A 13,071-nucleotide genomic window follows, 5' to 3' on the forward strand; every position below is an offset into this window, starting at 1 on the left:
ATGGGACGGCATGGTTGCACTGTGGTTAGCACTGCTGCCTCACAGCGCCAGGGACCCAGATTCAATTCTGGCCTCTGGTGACTGTCTGTGTGAAGTTTGCTCTCTTTGTGTCTGCTTGGAGCTGCTCCTGTTTCCTCCCACAGTGCAAAGATATGAATTAGGTTGAATGAGCATGCTAAATTGACCCTTAGTATCAGGGGGGGTCTAGCAGGGTAATACGTGGGGTTAAGGGGATAGGGCCTCGGGGGAGGGGGGGATTGTGATAGGTGCTGCAGGTTTGATGGGCCAAATGGCCTCCTTCCGCACTGTAGGGATTCTGTGATTCTATGATCTTTAGTTCAGGAAAGTTGGCAAAATTATAACAGGAAGATGTAGAGATAAAGCATACACAGAAGAATCTGAGTGTATACCAGAATGTTATTAACTAAAAAAGATGTCTTAATGAGGAAGTGGAAACCTTTACATAATCAAGTGGATGAAAAATGGAGAGAAGCGCATCAAGGTGTATTATCAGTAGGTTATAGAAAGGAGTAGCACATGAGGTAGCAGTACAAGATCATTTAGGAGTACGGAAAACTCGAACAAAAATACATGAACATTTTTATTGGTGTGGACTGCATAAAGATATGGTTGAACTTTGTCAGATATGTCATACATCAGGTAATAAAAAAATGTCAAGAGGTAATAAGCACCCTTAATACCCATTCCGGAATTTGAAAAAAAAATTATTTATTATTGTCACAAGTAGGCTTACATTAACACTGAAAATAAGTTACTGTGAAAATCCCCTAGTCGCCTGTTTGGCTACACTGAGGGAGAATTTAGGAAGGCTAATGCACCTAACCAGTACGTCTTTCGGACTGTGGGAGGAAACCGGAGCACCCGGAGGAAACCCACACAGACACAGGGAGAATGTGCAAACTCCACACAGGCAGTGACCCAAGCTGGGAATCGAATCCAGGTCCTTGGCGCTGTGAGGCAGCAGTGCTAACCACCGTGCCGCTCTTGTGCTACCATGTCACTCTGAGAAACCTTTTACGAGGGTCTTAATTGTTTGTGTAAGACACCTACCTGAAACAAAAAGTGGGAATCAGTATTTGTTAACCATACTATGGATGTGTCTACTAGATTTTTGGAGGCCATTCCATTATGTAATATTACAGCTAAAAGAATGATAGTCATAGAGTCATGGAGGTTTTATAGCATGGAAACACGCCCTTCGGCCCAACTTGTCCATGCTGCCCGTTTTTTTAAACCCCTAAGCTAATCCCAATTGCCTGCATTTGGCCCATATCCCTCTACACCCATCTTACCCATGTAACTGTCTAAATGCTTCTTAAAAGACAAAATTGTACCCGCCTCTACTACTACCTCTGGCAGCTTGTTCCAGGCACTCTGGGGACATTCCAGAGCTAATTTACATTCATGACAATGAAATTAAGCTCAGACTTGGAATCAAAGCAGCATTAGGAACTGAAGGAGATATTTGAAAAAAGGAAGCTGCTGAACAATAGCAGCATGTCGAGAATAGAAGGAGGAGAGAGAATGTGTTTGCCGATGCATTATCATGACTCTGATGAAAGAAGAAGGAACGTTCAATGGTGGAAGCAAAGGACTGAACTGGACTATATTACTGTTATATTTGAATGTTTATAGTGTGAAACTAGAGTTTAAAAAAAATAAGGCCACCTTTGAATATTGATGGTTCATTTTCTTTTAAGGGGGGAGGTATAATGATACTGTGCCTTTAAGAAACTTATTTAATATCATGTTTCTGGAGAAGGGTGTATTTATAAACAATGCCAAATTGTCGACAACTGGCAACCTATATGCTGAGCATGCAGAAGGATAATTGTCCCTAATTATTGGAGTGATATTTTAATCTTAGCTAATGATTTTTTGTTATTCTTGGGGTTGTCCCCTGGGGTTTCAGAATTAGGTTTGATTAGGTTGATTGATAAGAAGAAAATCATGTGAATTGGAGGAGCGAGGCTTACAGAGAGAAAAAAGCAGGCAGTTGCTCTTTGAATTTGATCAGAGCAGTAGCTCTTTTTCTCTCTATCTCTTTCTGGAAATTGGAGTCCAGGACCTCTACAAAATAGGTATCTTTCCCCAGAGGTCTGCAAAAGGCAAGAAATGTTTTCTCTCGCTGGAGTTCTGCTATGTGAAGACAACTTTCTCTGGAGGCTGCCGTCTGAGAGTCAGAAGACAGATGTCTCTTTCTATCTCTGTCCAGAGGCGTTAAAAGGCTGGAGGACCAGCAACTCATGTATGCTTGTGTGTTTTGCTAACTTATTCTGAAGAGGGGTTTACATCTATTGGGATATTACTTAAATTGGAAAGGATAGAGATAGCTAGCAGCTAAGAATTATACCTTGTCATGTTTAAGTATTGCAATTGGCAAAGGTTATGCTAATTATTTTTGTTATATTTTAACTGTGTTGTTAAATAAAGTTTGTTTTAATAAGAGCTTCCTAGTGGGCCAATAGAATCAAACCTGGAGTCAAACATCTTATGCTCACATTAAAGCCAAAAACAAAAATATTTGGGGTCTAGACTTACTTTATATTATACCTTGGTGTTTTTAAATTTAGTCCCTAACACATTCTCTCTCCAAACTGCATGCTGCTTTTTGGGTGCTCTCTCTCTCTCTCTGTCTCTCTATTTCCAAATTAAACACTGCTTTTTGAGTTCTCTCTCTCTCTCCAAACTGTACACTTCTATTTGAGGTCCCTCTCCATCTTGAAACAACATGCTGCTTTTTGGGCTTTCTGTCTCTTTCTCCAAACCACACGCTACTTTATTGGCTCTCTCTTGCTCTCTCCAGACTGCATGCTGTTTTCTGGGCTCTCTCTCCCACTCTGCTAACTGCACTCTGCTTACTGGGCTCATTCTCTCTCCCTCTCTCAAAACTACACATTGCTTATTGGGCTCTTGCTCTCCCTCCAAACTGTACTCTGATTTTTGGGCTCCCTGTCTCTCTCTTTCTCCAAATTACACACTGTTTGTTGGGCTCTCTCTCCAAATCACAAGCTGTTGCATGGGCTCTCTCTATCTCTCAAAACGGGACATTTTCTTTTGGGCTCTCTCTCTCTCTCCCACCCTCCCTCCAAACTACACAGCACTTTTGGGTCTCTCTCTCTCTCAAAACTACAAGCTGCTTTATGGTATCTGTCTCTCTCCAAACTGCAGGTTGGTTTTTGTACTCTCTTCCTCCAAACAGCATGCTGCTTTTTGGGCTCTCTCTCGCTCTCCAAACCGCACTCTTTTTGCAGCTCTCTCAATCTCTCCAAACTGCACACTGTTTTTTCAGCTCTCTCACTCTCTCTCTCTCCAAACTGCACACTAACCTTTGGGTGCTCTCTTTCATTATATTCAAACAGCACACTACTTTTTGGACTCACTTTCTCTCTCTCTTCAAATGCATGTTGCTCTTTGTCTTTTCTCTCTCTACCACTGTCTCCAAACTGTGTTGCTCTATCCCTGAACATCAGCTGTCCTACGGCTCCACCTCTGTTTCTATTTTCTAATCTGTCTGGACAAACAATTTATTTTGAAAACCTCTTTTGAACCTTCCCTTTACACAGAATAATCCCAGCTTTTCCAATTTATCTACAAAAGCTCATCTCTGGGATGGAAACATTGAATTTGCAGAGTGCAAAAGCAGAAATTCTCAGTAAGGCACTGTAAATTCTGATCCAGAAGCTGGATCTTTGTGGATGAATTTATACCTTACAAATGGGACATATACAACTGAATACAGTTGCTACACCCTCTTGAAAATAAATTACTAAATATGCATGAATCCAAAGAAGTCGCTACTTGAAACACAGACAGTTTCTCTTAAGTTTTCACATTCTTGCTAAAATGCAGTGCCAAGAATTGGACAAAATACTCCCATTGAGGCTGTTTCTTCTAAAGGTTCATCAAAACTTCTTTTGTACTCCATCCTTCGATTTATAAAGCACAAGATTCCATATTACTTTATAATCACTTTCTCAAACTGCTCTGGTTATCCAATTAGTTTATATCTTTATTGAGCATCACCTGGCACTCTGTTGAAGATTTATTTTAATTATACATAATTTGACAGTTGTATTTGATTCAAGATGTTGAATTTTTAAAATATGTGGCCCAACAGATACAAGTACATATTTTTTCTTACAATCATTTAAATGCAGACACTGACACGAGATATAAACTATAAATGATCATATGAAAGAGGAAAAGCATAAACAGTTCAAAGTTGAAACGATAACGACTCAGATTTTTCATCACAAAACAAAATATCACATTAACTTTATGCCAATGACATGTTAAAATATACACTTACCTCGTAGCTTAAACTCATTTAGCTGAGGATGTCCATTAAAATCTCCACAAAGGCCACATGTTTTGTCCCTGTATTCATCTCCAAGTTCAACCTTCAACCAAAAAGATCAATCAATACAGTACAATGTGCATTTAAACATACATCATATCGTCTGCCCTGGCACTTTATTACTCAGACTGCGAAGACTTTAGAAATCACAATCATCCAGAGCAATTTTCAATTATGAAGGAAACTGCAGTCATTTTGCTTCAATGTAATACCATTGTACCAATACAAAAGCAAATTATGTTACAAGTAGGTTGAGCTGCTCATACAGATTCAAGTTAAGAGTTGGTGAAAAATTATCTAAGGATTGAAAGTATTCTGCAATAACTTTGCAGGTGGTTAAACTGGTTATCATTTAAAATAGGCAGCGGTCACAACATGTGAATTCTGCCCACAACAGGCATGTGCTGTTCACTGGCTACATGCATCAGAAGGGGACCCAATATCGTTACTAATTGGTACCAGTTAAAGCTATCCTGCATCTTTAAATGAGAAGGTGCTGCAAGTCATTCTACAAGTGAATCTGACCTGGCAAAGAATTACGTATGACTGACTGTCATGCTCACCAGAAAGTATGGTAAATTTAAACATGGAATGTACTTGAATGGGAGCTTCTGGAACTATCTTGATTTGTATAAAAAGAGATACTGACAAACTATCAACATGACTGCAAGAATCCGATGACCTTTATAAATTCAACACAGACTAACAAGCTTCTGGAAAGTCCCAAATGGAACCATAATGGATGGAGAGTCTCCAACGTGCACTCTTTGGTGGAATTCGCAGCTGCTATTGTCAAAGCTTACTCCAAAATACAAGTCAATGGATTCCGAGACATCAGGGTTACAATGGACAGTACACAAGGAGGACATTTGGCCCATCAAACCTGCACTGACAATAATCCCATCCAGGCCCTATCCCTGTAACCCCTCGTATTTACCCTACCTGACACTAAGGGACAATTTAACCTGCACATCGTTGGACTCTGGGAGGAAACCAATGCATCCAAAGGAAACCCAAGCAGACATGGGGAGAATGTGCAAACTCCACACAGTTACCCAAGGCTGGAAATGAACCCAGGTCCCTGGTGCTGTGGGACAGCAGTGCTTGCCACTGTGTCGCCTACTGACAAGAAGGAGAAAACCATGCAGTCAATATCAAGAATATAGTCCCAACGATTTGGATGCAGTTCCATAAGAATTTAATTATCTCACATGAGGGGCCACGGTCAGCGAATGCATTTTGAAATACCATACCTCATCAACAGCACCACTAACCTCAGCTTCAGCTGAATTCATCATAACCCTATCACTCAACCACCAACAATCTCGATCAACACACATCTGACATGTGCCTCACCTCATCCTATCACACAGCACTTCTCTCAGCTTTCAGGCACTGGCAGTTATTCCACCATGGCAGGCTTTTTTTTTCCACAGTTCAAAGATGTGGGAGTTAGGTGGATTGGCCATGCTCAATTGCCCCTTAGTATCAGAGGGATTAGCAGGGTAAATATGTGAGGTTACAGGGATAGGGCCTCGGTGGGATTGTTGTCAGTGCAGGCTCGATGGGCCGAATGACTTCCTTCTGTATGTAGAGGCTCCTTCTGTATTGTAGGGATTCTCTGACTCTATGATCATTTCTTCCAGCACTCAATAGCATTACCATTGCTGATTCCCACTATCAACATCCTCAGGGTTACCATTGACCAGAAGCTGAATTGAACTAGCCATATACTATGGCTGCAAGAGCAGGTCAAAGGCTAGGAATCATGCAACGAGTAGCTCATCTTCTGACTTCCCAAACCCTGACCACAAGGCACAAGGTAGGAGTGTAATGGAATACTTTCCACTTGCCTGGATGAGTAAAGCTTCAACAATATTCAAGAAGCTCCACCCACCCTACTGCACGACCACCTAGAAGGGCAAGAGTTGCAGATATCTGGGAACACCATCACCTGGAGGTTTCCCTCCAAGTCACTCACCATCGTGACTTGAAAATATATTGCCATTCCTTCACTGTTACTGGGCCAAAATCCTGGAATTCCCTCCCTAACAACATTGTAGATGTACCTATACATCATGGACTGCAGTGGTTCAAGAAGGCAACTCACCACCACCACATTCTCCAGGGCAACTAGGGATGAGCATTAAATACTGGCCGAGCCAATGACACCCACATCCTGTGAATGAATTTTTAAAAAATCAACAACTTGCTGACTGGTGAAAAAACATAATAATAGTTAGGAAATAGATGGAGTTTAAACAATTGATATTTGTTTGCTTGTGGGTATTAGAAATAAGGCAAATGTTTAAGCTTAACTTGTGCTTCTTTATTTGTATGATAAGAAAGGGTTAATGGCTGGGATATTCCAAACCCATTCGAGTTGGGGGGTTTGGTGCTGAGAGCAAAAAATATTGCAAGAAAGCCAAAGTCACGTTTCATGTCAACATAAAAGCAGGAAGCGATCATCCCCTACCCTGTCAATGCTGGGAAGTTCCCAGCTATTCAGAAACCTCATTGTAATGATTTAGCATCTCATTATCTAGCCCATACTCCAGAGCCATTCTCCCGTGTCAAATAACGTGTCCACAGCAGCATAATGTCAGAACAATATAAAGCTTGTTTGCTCTCAGAATGCGTGAACCTGGCAAGCAGTACTTCCAGGGGAGCTCAGGAAGAGGGTCATTCCAGGATAATGACAAGGGCGCCAGGGTAATGCCAGGGGGTTCTCGGGCAAAGCCAGGGACTGCTGGGCTGCCAGGGTGAGGTCAGCACAATGCTAGACTGATGTCAAGGGGTGCACCTGAGTGAAGATTGTTTCCTATTTTGCTCGCTATGCGCTGGGGTGGTCTTTAAAAATTGGACCCAAATTGTTGATTTGCTTAGTTGATGGCAGGACGGGCAAATCAAAGGCTGCGTCAGCGATGCAACCTGAAACCTGTGCCTGCCTTCTTTTTCTTCAAATTCCCCCACTATATGACAGAAACAGCCGTCATCGCTGCTGGCTGCCTTAACGTGGAGATGCCGGCGTTGGACTGGGGTAAACACAGTAAGAAGTTTAACAACACCAGGTTAAAGTCCAACAGGTTTATTTGGTAGCAAAAGCCACACAAGCTTTCGAGGCTCTGAGCCCCTTCTTCAGGTGAGTGGGAATTCTGTTCACAAACAGAACTTATAAGACACAGACTCAATTTACATGAATAATGGTTGGAATGCGAATACTTACAACTAATCCAGTCTTTAAGAAACAAAACAATGGGAGTGGAGAGAGCATCAAGACAGGCTAAAAAGATGTGTATTGTCTCCAGACAAGACAGCCAGTGAAACTCTGCAGGTCCACGCAACTGTGGGAGTTACAAATAGTGTGACATAAATTCTGATTCTAGGATCGCATGATAAAGACTCAGGAGGAAAAAAGCAGAAATATTTACTATTGTCACACTATTTGTAACTCCCACAGTTGCGTGGACCTGCAGAGTTTCACTGGCTGTCTTGTCTGGAGACAATACACATCTTTTTAGCCTGTCTTGATGCTCTCTCCACTCCCATTGTTTTGTTTCTTAAAGACTGGATTAGTTGTAAGTATTCGCATTCCAACCATTATTCATGTAAATTGAGTCTGTGTCTTATAAGTTCTGTTTGTGAACAGAATTCCCACTCACCTGAAGAAGGGGCTCAGAGCCTCGAAAGCTTGTGTGGCTTTTGCTACCAAATAAACCTGTTGGACTTTAACCTGGTGTTGTTAAACTTCTTACTGTGGCTGCCTTAACACCACTTTTCCCAGCCAACATCTGTCTTTGTCAACATCGGAAAGAATCCTACTAATTTCAGCTTTGATTCATGTTAAACAAAGGTGCCTGCAAGTTTCATTTTAAACTTTGCCTGCATTGTAATTTAAGTTTTACAGTGTAAAAGCAGTAACAGGGTGATGTAGGGGATTAGAATAGGCTAATAAAAGATATAACCATAGATTTAGGAACACTAACACGATACTAACTTTAGAATGAATGATCTTGGACTATGGGAACGTAAACCAGGGCTGTTGCCATAGGAGACAGCTCTGTATGATTAACAAATATTTCTCATTTAAAACATGTATTTTGAATTTATAAAATGGATGTATTTTGCTTTTGATTACATTTTGTGAAACTTCAGTCAGTGACAAAATGCAGCAGGTCCTGGTGGGAGAGGGAAGAAACAATAGGTCCACTGAAAAGCAGTAATGTTATCAACAATGGTCGAGAACAAGATGGCTACCAATATTAGCCTTATGAATAGGGTCATACAACTCCGAGTGATAGCGCAGGTGGCGAACAGATATAAAGAATTTTTCAGGGTCAGACGAGAGTCACATGGGTTTAATTCGATGGGAATCGTCCTCCCATTTCATGTCCAGCATCTCATGTTATGAGACAACAGGGGGAGGGTATTGTCTATAAATAATAACAAATGAAATCCCATTGGGTCATGATGTGTATTGTTATTGACTGGAGTTAATGACAGGATGATTATTGACTGATTTGTATTAATGATTATTGGATTATGTCTACCAGAAAGGTGGGCCATATGATTTGGTAAATGTATAATTGCCTTCATAGGGCACACTGTTCTTCAGACTGATATTGGGCTGCCCGCATTCTTTACCTTAAGTACAGAGCTTCCCCATATCATTCTCCCATTTGATCAGTTGGTTAAATAAAGTCGCGTCTTCAACATGAGTAGACTGTATTTTGAGTCTTTGTATTTAGCTTTAGGAGCTATACATTAGCCTCAAGAGGAAACCCCCGTCTACAATTTGACGCTGCGGAGCAGGATGACGTCGCTGGCTTCAGGTGGCAGGACAAGACTCCTAAGTGGGGGTGAGTATGTTTTGTTTTTATATTGACCATCCCAATTAGTTAGAAGAGTCCCTATCAGACTGTCAGGACCGTGAGTTGACTCATCTGAATCACTGCGAGGGGTTGTGGAGCACAGTGATACTGAAGGATTAACTGAAGGGTTAAAACCGCGCTTGAAGAGAGGGGAGCATGGACGTACACACACCCCTGCCCTGTACAGCTGATCCAGAGAGGCGGTCGGTCGGAGAAGATGTGAGGAGTTTGGGGTGCTTAATACGGAGGGCCGGGGGTGAAGACCCTGGATCAGTCCGGGGAGCAGAGACAGAGAGCCGTGCACCTCATCAGGTGATGAGACTCAAAAGGTTGGCACAACAGTGAGATTGTGTTCAGGGGTGTTGAAAAATAAAGAATGTGAGAGGTCCCCAAGGAGTGGAAGGGGGGGAGGGGCGAGAGAGTAGTGAGCGTTCCAGGTGGGCTTAGAGAGGGACTCAAGGGGTTAACGGATACAAGATCTGGCAGTCTGTGGACAGAGGACAGAGGAGAGAGTCAGGGCACCCTCCGCTGGTGAGAAACCTGTATTGCAGTGGAGGGAGAGCTAGAGCGCCCTCCTCTGATCAGAAGAGTGGTACTGCAGAGTGGGGGTGTCAAAGTACCCTCCTGTGGTCTCTTGTAGCAATGATGTGGAGGTGCCGGCATTGGACTCATGGCTACCATCGACACCGCAAACTGCCGGCTCCAAGTGGAGAGGATCTCTAAGAAGGTCGCGCATATCGACACAGACATCAAGTTTCTACACCAACCATTATTTTGTAAATTGAGTTTGTGTGTTTATATGCCCTGTTTGTGAACTGAAATCCCACTCACCTGATGAAGGAGCAGCACTCCGAAAGCTAGTGGCCTGTGCCACCAAATAAACCTGTTGGACTTTAACCTGGTGTTGTGAGACTTCTTACTCTTGTAGCAAAACAGGCAGCAGCTAGTGAAACAGGTTAGACTTTGGCAGCAAGCAATTCTGATGGGAAGGATTTGGAGTGGGGAACAGTTTGATACAGCTAGTGGTAACAAGTCATGGGAAATTAATAAAGAAAATGATTGAGAAGGGTTATGAACCAGCAGCATCTGACACAGAACAGAAAGCATGGTGAAAAGGGCAGATGAAAAACAAGGCAGAGATAGCGGCTGCTATATTAGCAACTCTCTTGAAAAATTGCCTTTAGGAAAGGGCTAGTGATAAGCAGACAGCAGCAGAAAAGGCAGCACAGGTAGAAAGCAAAAGCACATCAGTAGCGAGAATAGTTGAACGGTTATATCCCCCACTCCCAGGAGAGTCAGATGAAGATGATGCAGATATAGAGTTCCTCAGAAGGGGGAGCAGCGGAGGATGGCAGTGATCCTCTTTCTACAGTACAGTAATTCCAACTGTACCGGTAGCCCCAGTCCCAGGGAGCAATTCAGCACAAGTAGCAGAGTTGTTAGCTTTGACCAATGCTTTAGAATGGGGTAAAGGAAAACGAGTAAATGTGTTCACAGACAGCCGATACACCTTTGGCGTGGTCCACGACTAAATGACAGCTTGGGGAAGAAGGGGATTTGTAACATTTAGTGGGGGACATATCCAGCATGAACATCTGATCAGGAATTTACTTCAGGCAGCTCAGTCCCTTAGAAGCTACAGTGATAAAAGTACAGGCCTACAAGCGGACTTCCATCCAGACCCAAGATGGAAACAGTAGAGGTGATAAGGCAGCTAAAAACCTGTTCGAACAGAATTTGGAAGGAATCCAAACAGTAAGTGTGGCATCAGCACAAGCCAGGGAAGTGACAGACATTGATGTGAAACAGATATGGGAACAGGTGTCAGAGGAAGAGAAGCAGGAATGGGAAAAACGTGGAGGACAGAGACGATAAGATAGTGTATGGAGGAGGGAAGACAAAATAATAGCACCAGAATATGACAAAGTTTATTGGAGGCATATCATGGATAGGCGCACACAGGTAGAGACCGCATGTACAATCTGATAAGAAAATGGTGGCGGTGGAAGAATATGGAGAGATGTGGCAAGATATTGTCAAAGGTGCCTGCAGTCCGCCCTAGTGGAGCCAAGTCGTCCTTACAAGGTCAAGATGGGGGAATCAACAATGACCTAAAGGACCATGGGAAAATTTACAGATGGATTTTACAGCATCCTTACACAGAGTGCAAGGAAAGACTTATTGCCCGATAATTATTGATCAGTTTACTCAGTGGGTAGAGGCATTTCCATGCAACGAGGCTACAACCAAAACAGTGGCTTTGATATTGGCAAATGAGATAATAACCAGGTGGGGTATGCCTCTTCAGTTAGATTAAGATCAGGGAACCACTTTACAGGGAAAGTTTTAAGAGAAGACTGTAGAATATTGGGAATAAAACGAAGATTTCACATACCATACCACCCCCAGAGTTCAGGAATGGTAGAATGGATGAACAGGATGTCAAAGAACAGTCGAGCCAAGGCTATTTTGCAGGAAGGAAACAATTGGGTACGGTCCTTGTCTGCAATATTGTTACAACAGAGAGCTACTCCTTCGAGGAACAGGGTTAAACAAAAACAAACAAAAACAAAGAAACAAAGAACAATACAGCACAGGAACAGGCCCTTCGGCCCTCCAAGCCTGCACCGATCATGTGTTCCTAACTAGACCATCCGTTTGTATCCCTCTATTCCCAGTCTGTTCATGTGGCTATCTAGATAAGTCTTAAATGATCCTAGCGTGTCTGCCTCAACCACCTTGCTTGGTAGTGCATTCCAGGCCCCCACCACCCTCTGTGTAAAATACGTCCCCCGCATATCTGTATTGAACCTTGCCCCCCCCTTACCTTGAACTTGTGACCCCTTGTGTTTGTCATTTCTGACCTGGGAAAAAGCTTCCAACTGTTCACCCTATCTATGCCCTTCATAATTTTATAAACTTCTACTAGGTCACCCCTCAACCCCCGTCTTTCCAGGGAGAACAACCCTAGTTTACTCAATCTCACCTCGTAACACCCTTCAAACCAGGCAACATCCTGGTAAACCCTCTCTGCACTCTCTCCAAAGCCTCCACGTCCTTCTGGTAGTGTGGTGACCAGAACTGGATGCAGTATTCCAGATGTGGCCTAACCAACGTTCTATATAACTGTAACATCATATGCCAACTTTTATACTTTATGCCCCGTCCAATAAAGGCAAGCATGCCATATACCTTCTTCACCACCTTTTCCACCTGTGCTGCCACCTTTAAGGATCTGTGGACTTGCACACCCAGATCCCTCTGTGTGTCTATACTCCTGATGGTTCTGCCATTTATTGTATAGCTCCCCCTTACATTAGATCTACCGAAATGCATCACTTCGCATTTATCTGGATTAAATTCCATCTGCCATTTCTCCGCCCAATTTTCCAGCCTATCTATATATATCTATATAAGGTTAACCCCATTTGAACCGATGACAGGAAGAGCAATGGGCCTCCCAGAGGATGAGGGAGAATTTGAAATCAGCCAAGATGCAGTGTTTCAGTGCATGAGAGATTTAATTGATCATTTACATTCTCTTAAAAGACAGGTGGTTACCCTACCGCAGCAGAGACAGGACAAAACTAGAAGAGGAGAATGCTCCGAAACGACCTACACCAGGGGATAAGATAATGGTGAAACTTATGACAGACAGAAAAGGGCTGGGGGTCAAGTGGGAAGGCCCTCATGATACAATCATTGCAGGATAAACATGTACCCTCACTGATGAGAAGCCCAGCCCGTGGTGGCGACAGTGGACTCAGTTGAAATCTTATCTCAATGAGTAATCCCAAAGTGGTAAGTATCAACAGACCA

General features: G+C 42.8%; 1 protein-coding gene across 1 annotated transcript in view; it reads right to left on the reverse strand.

Moving 5' to 3' along the window:
* Positions 1-5,676, reverse strand: part of LOC144499245 (mucin-6-like) — a 185,375-nt gene extending 179,699 nt beyond the window's left edge. Inside the window, exons 1-2 of the mRNA XM_078221362.1 lie at positions 5,635-5,676; positions 4,334-4,424 (exon numbers count right to left, since the gene is read on the reverse strand). Of these exons, the coding sequence (XP_078077488.1) occupies positions 4,334-4,424; positions 5,635-5,676 (133 nt within the window). The remainder of the gene's footprint in view (positions 1-4,333; positions 4,425-5,634) is intronic.
* Between the last annotated feature and the right edge of the window lie 7,395 nt (positions 5,677-13,071).

The sequence above is a fragment of the Mustelus asterias genome, chromosome 9 (assembly GCF_964213995.1).
Source record: "Mustelus asterias chromosome 9, sMusAst1.hap1.1, whole genome shotgun sequence".
In the NCBI taxonomy this organism is placed as follows: Eukaryota; Metazoa; Chordata; class Chondrichthyes; order Carcharhiniformes; family Triakidae; genus Mustelus; species Mustelus asterias.